This window comes from Artibeus jamaicensis, unplaced genomic scaffold (genome assembly GCF_021234435.1).
Source record: "Artibeus jamaicensis isolate MK-2021 breed Jamaican fruit bat unplaced genomic scaffold, CSHL_Jam_final scaffold_537, whole genome shotgun sequence".
Classification (NCBI taxonomy): Eukaryota; Metazoa; Chordata; class Mammalia; order Chiroptera; family Phyllostomidae; genus Artibeus; species Artibeus jamaicensis.
This window is the reverse complement of record NW_026522047.1, coordinates 27,668,382-27,682,216: the sequence shown is the minus strand read 5'-3', so window position 1 is coordinate 27,682,216 and position 13,835 is coordinate 27,668,382. Positions and strand designations below refer to the sequence as shown.

General features: G+C 47.3%; 1 protein-coding gene across 8 annotated transcripts in view; it reads left to right on the top strand.

Annotated features, from left to right (window-relative positions):
* FNIP2 (folliculin interacting protein 2) overlaps positions 1-13,835 on the top strand; it is a 121,044-nt gene that overhangs the window by 82,395 nt on the left and 24,814 nt on the right. For all 8 annotated transcript variants that reach the window (XR_008390339.1, XM_053658733.1, XM_053658732.1 and 5 more), the window contains 5 exons: positions 3,780-3,981; positions 4,283-4,371; positions 6,669-6,815; positions 6,918-7,087; positions 12,369-13,686. Coding sequence is in view for 7 of the 8 variants with exons in the window: in XM_053658733.1 (XP_053514708.1) it covers positions 3,780-3,981; positions 4,283-4,371; positions 6,669-6,815; positions 6,918-7,087; positions 12,369-13,686 (1,926 nt within the window). In the remaining variant the exon portion in view is untranslated. The remainder of the gene's footprint in view (positions 1-3,779; positions 3,982-4,282; positions 4,372-6,668; positions 6,816-6,917; positions 7,088-12,368; positions 13,687-13,835) is intronic.

Sequence of the window (13,835 nt, the reverse complement as noted above, 5' to 3'; positions counted from 1 at the left end):
GCATAGGGTCAGCCCTGGTGACGGACGGACGAGCCGGCCTCCCACCGTGGGTCTCAGCCCTGCCATGTCTCTCCCCTTGCTCACAGTCCAGGCCACTCTCCTGCTGCTGCTGCTGTCACAGTCACCAGTCTGGGCCCAGGTCTCAGCCTTGCCAAGCTGGGGCCTTGGGGCACCCTGGATCGCGCAGACATGTGGGCCTGTGCCTGACCACCAGGCCAGTACTCATTGTCTGGGTTGCATGCCCTAGGGCCTGACTGCCACCTGCTCTGTAGTTTGGTACCTTTATCGCTCACACGCATGCTTCATTGTCCATCAGACTTCATTGTCCATCAGACTTCATTGTCCATCAGACTTCCCTGACAAGTTCAATAATAAAATTATTAAGAATTCAAGGTAGCAATCGCAGAGCATTAAACCAAACCTGGGGTCTTCCCAGGGCAGGCAGGGCTCCCTGTTGAGCAGCTGCCTGTCTGTGGAGCAGGCGTGGAGTCAGTACTACTTAATGCTGAGAATGCAAGTGCCTCGGACATTTCCGGCTGATCCCCGTGCCTGTGAAGATCCTTTCTCTGAAAGGTTACACAAGTGTGTGGGTGGGAAAATTAACATCTTGTGCTAGACAGAACAGTGGGTACCACAAATGCGATTGCCTCTGGCTTTGAGAGAAAATTCACAGTAGTCAAAAAACGTTTTTGCTAAGAGAAGGTAGACAGGGAGGATATTCACAATCTTAGCTTGTGGTTCCACACTGACTCCCGAGCCTCAAGGCCCCCTGCTGTGCCAGGTGGTGGACTCGGGTTCCTGGGTGAGGAGCCAGGCCTGAGCAGTTAGCAGGTGCTACTGCCCTGGGGGTGGAGGGGCAGAGCTGCAGAGCTTTCATCCCTTAGTGGGGCTGTTGATGCCCTAAAGGAGCAGGTATAATGTGCCAGAAAGGCTTTTGACTTGAATGATTGATGATTTGACTTTGTGTGGAACCGACCATATTCAGTTGCTGGTGGGATGTTCTTTGACCCACAGAAATGGAGCTTTCATGTATTCTAAGGTGTCCGTAGATTCAGCATAAGTTCAAAGTTGGCATGAACAGTTAGACCAGGCGGTCCTGACATCTAGTAAAGATCATTGAGATGCACTGAAATCATCAGAGTTTGGGCTCTTTTTGTGACCTCGAGGTACTCATAATGTTTGTAAATGCTTATGTCAACAAGATTCCTCATGACTTTTTTATAAGGAGAAAAAGTTAAGTGGGTAGCGGTGGTCTTTCCCTGACCCAGAGCCCCGTCACCTGATGTGACTATGCCCAGCTCTCCCCCCGGTGCTCCCGCTGGCCTGGCGCCTCCCATGGAGGCTGCACAGACAGCAGCCGATGGGCCAGGCATGGGGCGGGCCCCTGGGTTCTAGTCCAGCGTGGTCACTAACAGGTTTTCTGTTCCTAAAGCAAGTTGATGAATCACTGTGCCTCAGCTTCTGCATTTGCAAAAATGATCTGCGACACTGTACCTGGAGGTGGCTAAGGGTAAAGATAGGATGAAGTATTTGGATGCACACCTGAATTAGTTATGTATTTGTGTGTGTGTGTGTGTGTATGTATGTATGTATGTATATATTCTTATTTAAGGATATGTTTACTGATGTTAGAGAGAGGGGGAGAGAAACGTCGATGTGAGAGAGAAACAACAATGGGTTGCCTCCTGTACGATCCCCAACCTGGACCAACCCAAAACCTCAGCGTGTGCCCTCACTGTGAATCGAGCCCACCACCTTTCAGTTACGGGACCGTGGCTCTGACCACTTGAGTCCCACTGGCCTGGGCGACACCTGAATTTTTAAAAATACTCGGAAACATCCTTTTATTGTGGAATACTTTTAAAAATATAATTACAGTACCACGTGTCCTGATTTATTCCAGTTTAAGTGGTTGATCCAAGACTACAGAATGAAGCTCAGTTGCTTTAGAACTCAGTAGAGAGATACGGTGAAGCAAGTAAGAGCTGCCCACACTGTGACTGCTGTGGGAGTTTTTCAGACACTCAGTAGGGGGCGCTCTCTGCTACGTTAAAGTGGAGGTGGTCATTGTTCACAGGGTAGAGATGAAGATGATACACAAATCATCTTCATAAACCCCTGCATAGGTTCAGTGTTTATTGCAATTTGATTATTAAAGACCACATTAGCCAAAGATGCATGGGCTGATGCGGTAATTTTGCTTTTGACAAAGAAGGGAAATAGGACATATTCAAAAAGGTTGCAAGGACATTTTGTTATCTAATAAATTGCTCAGAGTGTCCTGTACAGAGTAGTAAATAAACTGGTGTAGGAAAACAAATCACAAGTACTACATAAAAGAAGAGCAAGCACTGTATGCAAGTAAGTAAAATTCTAAGAGCCTCAAGAATTTTTTCTTGGTGAGCAGAGATTAGGATCTGGAAATATCTCGGAGAAGACAGGTGATGGTTTATTGCGATGCGTCACATGTACCACGTCCTTCCAGAGGCACTGCTGCTAGTGAGGGTCTTGACTGACGTGTCGGCCACAGCCGCCTCTCCGGATTCTTGCTTCAAATAAGGAGAAACAATGGCGCGTTTCTCTGAGATTAGAACAAGATGTCTGTCTCCTGTCCTTTAAACATAAAATAGCTTTCCTTACCATAAAACTTGTGATGTAATGTATGTTTTTGAAAATGTGTGTGTACTTGAAATCACAAGCACATTGTAGACCGTGAGCAGAGCACTAAATAAGAAATTTAAGGCCAAGAGTGGGAGGTCAACTGCCTCAAATTCTTCAAAGCACAAGTAATCGCTATGTTGTAATTTGTAGCAGAGGAAATGGAGGAAGCGGTGTCCTCCCGTATTTGGCAGAGAGATGAGTGTGAGTGGTGGAGTCAGTGAGTAAGAAAAACTTACTGCATAACTGTTGATACCATATGTCCAGCTAGGTGCTGTCATTTGCACTGTTGTCTATGGCTTTGATCTCTTTTCAGAAACAAACAAATTTGTTTATTTTCACTCTTGCTGTTCATAGCAACGTGGCGGTTATGCCGGCTTTTCAGAATAGTTAAATAAAAACAGGGTCGGCCCATGTTTGTGAGGCTTACCGATAAGGGGGATAAATGGTAATGGAAAAAAAGACAAATTTAATTTATATTAAGGATTTATTGGCTTCGTGGTTCTCTTGTCAGAGTAGAGTCCCTCAAAAGAATCTTAAGGTTTTTGAGAACTCGACTATACCAGGAAAGAGGTGGATCTTTGGGTTTGGGGAATTTCCCAGAGAGCTACATCAACCTCATGGCTTAATCTGAGCACTTAACAGGGGTAACTTCATCTAATTTGAATAGCCTTGGGAAAGTGAACCTCAACCACCTATAAAGAGTCAAATTATGCTCCTTGGTTAAATGGAATACCACATGGGATCCTTTCTCTTCCCACATTCTTATCTACTGATGTCTGTCAACCAGAGAACAAAGGGCCCATATTTTACACCTTTTCATAAGCACCACCAACCTGATGCAAAATGGTCCAAGGGAAGAAGACCAAGAGTCCAACAAGGGGATAGTGCGAATTACTCTCAGTTTTTACGTTTCCTTTCCTGTTAGGAGAGTATGGGGTTGTAAGTGGTACTTTCGTTTTTCATAACAGAGAATTACAGGAGAGACTGAGTGAGAGGTAGGTAAACCCCAGGTAAGACTCTGAGTGTTCCGGGGCAGCATCTCACTGTCGTCCCCTAAGGTCAGAGTTCATCTTCAGGGTCACTCACTGATGCAGCTCTTCAAACTGATTGCCCTCCAGGTCGACCGACGAGACATTCAGCTTGGCTGAAGAAACCTGCAGTTCTAATCCTGCCATAGTTCGCAGGAAGAAGATTGCCATCAGCATCATCTTTTCCCTGTGTGAGAAAGAAGAGGCCCAGAGGGATTTCCAGGACTTCTTTTTTTCTCATTTCCCCTTGTTTGAGTCTCACATGAACAGGCTGAAGAGTGCAATTGAAAAGGTAATAAGAACGTAATCTTACTCAGATAGTGAAGTGACTGCGGGTCTTGGAAGATGGTCGAGTGTCTTTGTTGAGGTATCAGATCACTTTCCGCGAGAATGTAGCTCCTGTGCAGCAGCGATGGGTCCTTTGGCACGTTGATACTATACATCAGACACTGTGTAGCTTCAGGAGAGGAGCTGACTGCTTCCTGATGACTTAGGCGTCACTGCCTTCAGTGTTTTGATGATAAAGCCCAGCAGCCCGTTAATACAGCAGTTTCTTCGCTACAAGTGATTTGGCTTCTTTCTTTTCAATGAAGGCCATGATCTCCTGTCGGAAGATAGCAGAATCAAGTCTCCGAGTGCAGTTTTACGTAAGCCGTCTGATGGAAGCCCTGGGAGAATTCAGGTAAATTCGCAGTTTGTCCAATCCAGCAAATTTGTGAGAGGCAGTAACAGTGGCAGCGGTGGACCAGGGCAGCTGAGCCCGTGGCTCGGAGTCACCAGGGGATGGCAGTGACGAGTCGCGTTAGCAGCTCCTTCCTTTAAGGTGGAAACTGAGATCAAAGAAGTAAAAAATCTAAGTCACTCAGCACAAAGTGCTCCTCACTGCTGCCTGACAGTCCTCAGTTTGACTGGTTTCTTTTTAACAGAGCAAATGGAGAAAACTAATATTCTAGTGTCTCTTACAAGCCTGTTCACATTTCATATCATCCTCACAAAAGCCCTAACAGTAGGCGCTGTTGCCCATTGTATGGATGTGTAAACTTGAGTTCAGGGATGCTCGTCCAAAGCATAGGTGGAGAGGAGGGCATGTGTGTCAGGGAGGTGCACGATCCCGCTCGCCAGGACAGTCCTGCTTTATACCCAGTGTCCTCCCAGAGATGCCCTGCTCTGGACATCAAATTGCATCACCGCCCTAGTGTGCCTTCATTGTTAACTTCTAATTAATGATTTCTGTGCTCTGGGTACTAGTTTTCTAGAGTCCTTGCCCTGATGTCTGGGTGGAGAGGTGACGTGCTTTGGGGAGCAGGTGGGATTCTCCTCCGCTTCACTGAGCTGGGATCGTCACACTGTTTCTTAGAGGCGCCTTCTCTAAGGGGAGGGAACCCACTCCAGAGCAGTCCGGAACTACTGAGTCAAACTGTTACTCTGTAGCTAAGGAGTAAACTGTTGTACAGTTCTTAGTGTTAGAACATTTTTGTGATGCTTAAGGTATATGCTGGTGAACTCTATAATACCACTTGGAGCAAAATCCCCAGACTGTTTTGAATCCTGGGTTATGTATAAAGTACACAAGTAATATCTTAGTCATTACCTGGTGATAGTTAAGACCTAAGTCATACATGTCAGAAATAGGTAGTGTGAAGTTGTGCTTTTTAGTGACAGTCTGATGATTAGTAAACCTTCTACGGTTTGTGAGGATAGCACTGAACTGCTGTTGTTCTGCTGTGGTCAGACTGGAAGCTGACTTCTACTAGAGAGTCCGATTGCTAGTTTAATGAGAGTATTCATTCTTCAGACGTCGAGAATCTGGAAGTATATGACCAGAAAGCCTTCCTACAGTGTACATAGAGGGGTCGTCTTCACACTTCAGCTGCCTGACGGGGACAAAAGGAAGTGCTAGCATTTGGAGACCTTAGGTTTGGTAAATGAATCCTGGTTCTACGTGACCGTAATTTTTTGTTGCTGCCTAAGTTGGCAGATGATCTGTTTCTCTGCCAAAGCGGAATAGTGTTGGTTCAGTTCTTTTATGCACACAGCTAGAAAATCAAGTCAGCCAATGTCTCATCTGTTTTGATTTTGGAAGAGTGGAGGGGGTGCCAGTGGAGGCGCTGGGCTAAGTCTGTGTGCTCTCAGGAAAACACGCGAGTCGTGTGGTTTGGAACGGAGCCCTCGAAAGAGTTGGGTGACCTGTGTTCTCATCCTGACCTGTCGTTCAGCATTTGCCTATCTCGTGCCAGGAACGTTTCTCTAGTGCTTGTTTTTTCATGTGTGAAGTGACAGAACTAGACTAGGTAGTTCCTGTGATAGTCTACAGTTCTATTAGTTCTCTTAGATCCTGTTAGTTCGTATGAAAACGTAGTATATAGCACACTCACTCTGCCCCCAGCCTGTTTGAAGGAATTATTTATAAATCTTCAGCAGAGGAGGCCTTGCGAGGTGAGTGAGAGTGGGTGTAGGGCCATTTATGTAATGTTTTATCTTAAATGAGTAGGGTTCTTTGGCTGAGGGAATTAGAGCACTAACCAGAAATCAGAAGACTTGTGTTGGCCCAGTCACATTTTTAGTATAAAATATACTTTATTTCTTCCTTTGTTTCTTCACTATAAAAATGGGCATAAATCCTGATTGAAGACATTGAGGTAATGAATTGTTTTTAAATGAATATTTTATTTCAAGGGTTGGTGCACCTTTTCTGTAAAGGGTCTCTGTTATAGCTATTCACCTTCATCATTGTGCAAAAGCAGCAACATGTGAGTGAATGAATGCAACTGTGTTCCGGTGAAACCTTATCGACAGAAACGGTGGCGGCCAGATTTGGCCTGTGGGCAGCCACAGTGTGCAGACTCCTGTTCTGTATCCTGCATCAGTCCATTGAGTCCAACACAGGGGCAGGTTACTGTTGTCTCCTTTATCCCTCTGTATAAAGATTACCTGAAGTAACGTTGGTGACAGTTTCGTGTGTCCCTCGTCTTTTCACAGGGAGACTATCTGGAACTTATACTCCGTCCCAAGGATAGCGGAGCCTGTGTGGCTCACCATGATGTCCAGCACTTTGGAGAAGACGCAGCTCTGCCAGCGCTTTCTCAAGGAGTTTACGTTTCTGGTAGAGCAGATCAACAAAAACCAGTAAGCTTCAGCTCTCCGGAGCGTGGCCAGTGTGTGTTCTGCATGTGACGTGCCCCTTCCTGCGTTGACTCATCCGGCTGTACTTTCTTCCCTCTCTCGAAGGTTTTTTGCTGCCTTGCTGACCGCAGTGCTGACCTACCACCTGGCCTGGGTGCCGACCGTCATGCCCGTCGATCACCCTCCCGTTAAAGCCTTCGCAGAGAAACGCACCTCCCAGTCAGTGAGCGCACTGGCCCGAACACACCCGTACAACCCTCTCTGGGCGCAGCTGGGTCAGTGCCCGATCGGATTATTCAGCGACCGTATGGGGTGGGATAGGGCAAAGGCTGGAATTTGTAGTCGGTGTTCACTGTCTAACCCAGTGACACTAGGAAAGGTTGCTGGCCCGCAGATTTCTAATTGTAAGGCTGCCACTTTCCTCTCCTTTCCCTGCCAGCAGCTTCGCTGGACTCTTCTAACAGTGTGTGGGTAAATTGTGCTCTGCCATACAATGTAGCAAAGCAGCCTAGAGCAAGGCTTTTAATGTCTGCATTATCGACGCTTGGACCAGATCATTCTTTGTTGGGTGGGGCTTAGGGGAGCTGTCTCGTGTATTGTAGGATGGTTAGAGCATCACTGACTTGTGTTCCTGAGCTGCCAGTGGAACTCTCCCCGCCCCTGCAGTGGTGACGATCAAAAATGTCTCTAGACATTGCTGAGTGTCCCCTGGGGCCAGAGGTAAGACACAGCTCGCCTGAGAATGAGGGGGTTTCTTATCTTAGAGGATGGACTGTGTAAGAGAAAAATAAGACAAAAAAGAAAGTAGTACAGTATAATTTCACCACCTTTTAAATTTTAGCTTGAGTGTGAAATCTTACCTTTCTCTACACTGCTTTCTTGTAGTTAGTTGGTGCATTTTTTCCTCAAAGCTTTATACTGAGACATGGTATAGGAGTCTAATGCTTTGGCATAGTTGGGTACAGAGTTTTGGGTTTCTGTGACCAATTTAACATATTTTGGGGTCATGTGGAGGAGAGGTATACTCTAGGTCCTCTCATTTGTCAGACATTGGGAGTGACAAAGTAAGATGGGGCACACTCACTCTGCCCCCAGCCCTGTGTTAGATTCCAGGATGCGGACTTGCACAGCATGTGCTGCTGAGCCTCAGTAAACTGTCTGCTCAGCAGAGGAGGCCAACTTGCATTCGGATGATTTCAGGGTGTCCTGAGTGAGTCATTCGTGATGTGGATGTGCAGCAAGGATGCGGGAGAGAGACTGTCAAGTGCAGAGGCTGAGAGCAGGGGCGCCAGCGCTGCCTGGATCAGTCCAGTGTCCATGGGCAAGTGACTTAACCTCTCTGTGCCTCAGTCTCTTCATCTATAAAACAGGGTGAGAATAGTTCACGATGGCTGTGGGAATTCAGTCAGTGTAAAGCACTAACCGAATGTGTAAAGCACCTTTGTTGCTGGCGTGCTGATGAAAATATTAATATTGGAAGGTCACCGAGAGGTAAAGGGAGAGGAGGGAGGAGGGGGTGTTTGAAGAAGGTATATTTGAGGAAATGTTAAAATGGCATTTTCCAGAAAACGAATCACAGACTGCGGAAAAGCACTGCTTCTCATTTGAAATTTAACTCATTGAGAGCTGTTGATTTCCTTTGTTCAGCTTGAGAAGGCCAAGTCCCTTCCTGTGGGCACACAGTCCCTTTTCAGCGGGGATCATGTACTACTGAGCCTCCCGGGGTCCCCACCCCCAGCAGTGCACAGTGTCCGGCTGCTGACAAAGTGGTGTGAGGAGGGGACAAGGCCCTGGTGCAGGCCACACCGTAGCTTTGTAAAGCCAAGTGTAAGTGACAGTTGAGTTTCCGTTATTACAAAAAATTGTGGGGGTTCAATAATTTGACAGGGGAAGATGCTCACTTCCAAGTATATTTTCATTAACTATGTACCAAGTCACAGTAAACAGAAAAATATAAATTGCTGGTAATGTACACTGATGCAGATATAATTTTAATCCAGGTTCCCAAGTAGTAGAAAAGATTCTACCTATCTGGAACTGTTTCACAGGTGTACCTGAGAGCTGGCCAGGACGGGTACCACAGTGCCCACTTCTGCGTGGGTTCTCAGTGTTCCCGGGGGAGCAGGGAGCAAAGCCGGGGGCAACAAGTCCTTGCCTCCCCCAGGGCTTGCTGCTCAGGAGCTCAGCTCTCCCATCTGTGCCCAAATGTGCTTTCTACATCTGGGTTTCCAGGGTGTGCTAAGCACCCACTAGTGGGTTGTGCAAGCCACTTAGTAGGTCAAAAGAGCATTTTTAAAATATGATAGAATAGGAAATACCAGAGTGACACGTTTGTGTTTTGTAAACGTTGCAGAGGAAGTGTGAGGTTGCAGTCTAAAAAGTGTTTCTTTCTTGGGAAGGGTGTACAAAGTGTGAAAACCATGTCTTTCACCACTGATTGAAGGGGTCCCGTGGGTGTGTGTCTGACCCTAATGACCTCAAAGATTTGTGGAAGTGAAAGGCAGCTTTTCTTCTCGAAAAAACAGTTGTGATTAATGGTGTCAATTAATATAAGAGTCTGAAATTTCTTCATTTTTTTCTAGAAATTTAAATTGTGTGTTTCAGAATGCAGTGGAATTAAGAGTATAAACCAATAAAGTATATAAGGAGAAAATTCCTACTTGCTCAGAAATTAAACAATCACATCTAAATAACTCATAAGCCAAACAGTACTTCACAAGAAAAGTTACAAAATATGTTGAAATTAATGATAATAAAGATACAGTAAATAACAATGTTTAGCATTCAGGCAACAGTGTTTGAAGGGGACTTCATAGCATATACACATGCATTAGAAAGTAATCGATGAATAAGTGGTCCTTTAAGATACTTAGTTTCTCTATCTTTTCAGTTTTCTGCTTCTCCCTCTGTCCACCTTCGTTTTGGCGTCTGCTCGCCACCCACCTCTCACCCTCTCGGTTTTCTGTTCCAGCGATAATGCTGCCGAATTCACTCAGCCTCTCCCCTCCCTCTCCCCCGTTCTTGACCTTGCCTGTCTCTACTTTGTTTCTATCTTCTCAGTTTCCCGTGATGCCTTGTTTCTTCCCCTCTGCCTTGGCGTTTTCGTTTCCTGCAGGTGCTTTGCCCTGTCTGCGTCCCTCCCCTCTGTTCCAGCCTCTGTGCTTCTCTCTGGTTCCCCATCATTTGGTTCCTGTCCACTCCCCGTCTCTTTTTTCCGTTCCCCTCGTACCCTCTGTCTGTTCCTCCCTTCTTACTGCTGTGGTTCCTCTCTCTGAGTTCCTCCACCGCCGCCAGCTGTCTCCCGTCTTGTGTCCACTCTCGGTGTCCCCGTTGGTCCTTTCCCTGGTCTCTCTCGTTCCCCTGTCCCCACCCCTCCCTGCTTCTGTGCACTCTCTGCCTTTGGCTTTTGTGTCACCTGCAAACACTCTTTCCACCCACCCCTCCCTTTTTTCTGTCCTTCTCGCATTGTCTCTCTGTCTCTTAAATTGGAGTTTGTATTTTAAATTATGCTTTAAAAAGAAGCACAGAACGTAACATTTATCATCTTAACCATTTCTAAGTATAACAGTTCAGTAGCGTTAAGTCCATTCACATGGTTGTGCAACTTGCCTTCATTTTGCAAAATCATACTTAGGGGAACAATGGCATCTACTCTAATGTGAGTGGTTTCCTCCACCCGGGGCTCCAAACACTGCGCTCGAGTTCAAGATCCAGTAAATCGTCAGTAGTGCAGGTCTGTGGTTTTAGTCATGGATTACAGTATTTGTATGGAGTTTGGTCCTCAAGTGATGGCAGCGCCCACACACATTGCTCTCATTACTTTATAGAGTTTAAATGATCGTAAATTATTTTTAATAGCTGTCTTTGTTTTACTTTTTTCCACTTGCAGTTTTGTTATTAAAATGTTATATGCATTGAAAAAAAGAATTGTCATTCTGAGTGGCTTTTCCTCTGTGACTGCTTTCCTATACCGGATTTTGGATGGGTAGTGCTTATCTTCTGTATTAACATGGGGACCGATACAACAAGGGTCCCATGAATGCCCAACGGGGCTGTGACCCTGCAGTGATGGGCGACGTGATCCCAGGGGAGGAACAGTGAGTGACACATGCTTAGTCAAGACCGTCTTCTCAGACAGCAGTGTTTGTCCTAGCATCAGACTCTAATTCTGGGTCACTCTTGAATTCTTGGGGGATTTCTCAGTCAGTGGCAAAAGCTAACAGATGAAGCTGTTAGCCTGTCAGCTAGTCTTTATAGAGAAGGCGAATGTCATTTCTGCCCTGTGCTCTAAGTTCTTAGGGGCAGTGGCCTTCCACCAAGTGTCCCCAGAGGAAGTACTTCCTGATGGTTCCCAGAAATTTTCCCTCTGTCTGCATCTGTCAGTTTAATTTGTTTCATCTGCTGTATGCCCTCATTTTAATGCCTGTCCTCCTCTCTCTTGCGGCACTCCTCGGACGGGTTCTGACTTCTTATTTATATAGCAATTACTGTGCTTCTCCTCTTTTTTTATTTAGTGTCTCTTCAAGTTTGATTTATTTGCAACGTTTTGATGATTCCTGTAACAGTTTCTAACTCGGGGCTGGCTCTGCAGAGACGTGAAGGAGATAAATCTGTGTCAGCCGCTCGGCACTGGACCTGCGCGGTCTGCAGATGTCACTTTTTATTGTCCTTTCCGTTCTTGTCCGAGTGTCAACTAAGTAACTTACCAAACGCGGTGATTTAGCAGTTAGGTGCCTGACCACTACTTCTGATGAAAAGCTCACACTGCTGGGGTCATGGACACATTTGCCCTTCCTCTGCCTTTAAGCCAAATGTTAATGGTTCATTAGCCAGTTTTTCATCAACTTGTCAGGATATAACTTACGGGACATCTTTTTTTTATTATTATTCCAGTAGAATTTTCATGTGAAGTAATAGAAGTATTCAGATTCATGTATATTCAGAATCTTATTGTTCACGACTAAGTAATTTTCTTCTTGTTAATCAAAGTGTAGCTGGTGCATGTTTGTACATTGAGATAATTCTGAACAGGGCATTTCATTAAGTATTTTGTACTGATTCACTGCCCTTTGGTTCAGAGACCCCTGAATTTGGATTTTACCCCAAGGCCTGCTCTGTTGTCCAGGACTTGTAAAAAGTCTCATTATTCTAGACCCCATGATGCAGTATTTGATTTGGTCACACATTCAGGGCTCTGGCTTCAGCCTTCCTTCTGGAGGTGGGGGGGGAGGGGCCAGCCGCTGAACCGTGTGGGCAGACTTCACGGGGGCTGTGTGAATCGGCTCTGTCGCCCGGCCCCAAGAGCGGTGGGCCAAGGCCGCGCCAGGCCTTTCCAGACACACCGTCCACCAGAGAGGCAAAACTAAAACCCGGTCATTACTAGGAATTACCTCTTTACCTCAAGTCATTTATATGGAGAAGCAGTTCTCATTGGCACTCACTCTTAAGTCATCTATTTGGGACTCTAAGTCATCTGTTTTTCTCTTGTAAAAGCTGACATATCCAAGGCCTGCTCACCCCAGGCAACTTTGTCATTGTGTCCACTTTGCTCTGCAGGTGATCTCTATGGGGCCATCGGCTCTCCAGTGAGGCTGACACGCACCGTGGTGGTGGGGAAGCAGAAGGACTTGGTCCAGCGCATACTTTACGTCCTGACCTACTTTCTCCGTTGCTCTGAGCTGCAAGAGAACCAGCTGACCTGGAGTGGGAATCCCGGAGAAGGGGAGCAGGTGTTAAGTGGGAGCAACATCACAACAGCCTTGGAGAGGGGAGAGGTGGAGGAGTCTGAGTACGTGGTCGTCACGGTGAGAAGTGAGCCCGCCCTCCTTCCTCCCATCCTGCCACTGGCCAAGGAAGGAAGGAGCCCCGTGCCTGAGGGCTTGGCGGGGACCCCAGAGGACAATGACATCAGAGACCTGTGTCCCAAAGCTGACAAGGACAAAAACAAGTGTTCTGCGGCCTGCAGCCCGGGACACCAGGACCCAGCCCCGGACAACTCTTGGAAACCTCAGGACACATTTTGTAGGGAGGAAGAAAATGAAAATGAGGTCCCGCGAGATGGCCGTCCCAGGCTCTCCAGCTGTGACAGTTTCGGGGGAGGATTGAAAACCACTGAGGAGTGGAAAGGGGAGATGCGTAAGAAGCTACCAGACCGGTCAGCAGCCCGGCCCTGCCCAGACAGACTTTCCTGGGAGAAGCCTGCCTTAGAGAAGGTCACCTTCCAGATCGGAAGCTCCGCATCTCCGGAGTCTGACTTTGAAAGCCGCACCGGAAGAGTGGAGGAGCGGCTAAAGGCCTGCAGACAATATTCGGAGTCAGCCAGTGGTCCTTTGGTTGAACCCAGGGTGGCCGCTGATGTGTCTCAGGACCAGCAGGTTTCTAGGTGCTCCTTCCCGCCTGGCTTCCCACAGAATGTCCACCGTCCTCAGAATCAGTCATCAGACAGGGATGGAGGTGAAGTTGACGGTGGTTATGCTGAGGACGGAGGCGTCAGAACCAGAGCCGTGGCAGATGCTGCGGGGCAGGCCAACCCCGCTGCCGACTCGTGCGAACCTGATGCCAGTGCGGCGGGGACTGCGCCGGAAACGCTGGAGACGGGCGGAAGTTTGTACTCGAAGGATGAGGAGGGACCTCTGCCAGAGCCTGGCAGGTGTGTGCAGCAGGACTCAGGTGTCTCCGTTGCTGCAGCTGTCCCCTGTGGGGACGCCAGTGAGACAGGCGACTTCAGGACTGAAGGAGACATTCCCAGAAACGAAAGCTCTGACAGTGCTCTCGGAGACAGTGACGATGAAGCGTGTGCTTCAGCCACGCTGCATGTAGGCCACAGCGGTGACTGCGCCGAAGGGGCCTTGGAAGTGGAGCTGCCCCTGCCCAGGTAATGCCGGCCAGCTGGGACACAGGGACCTGGGGTCAGACGTGGCTGTGGTCATGTTAGCTGCTATTGGTTGTTTTACATGTAACAGGTTTTTTTTCCCCTTAAAGTAGTAGAAGTGTTATGAAACTGATGCTGTTTCCAGCCCACCC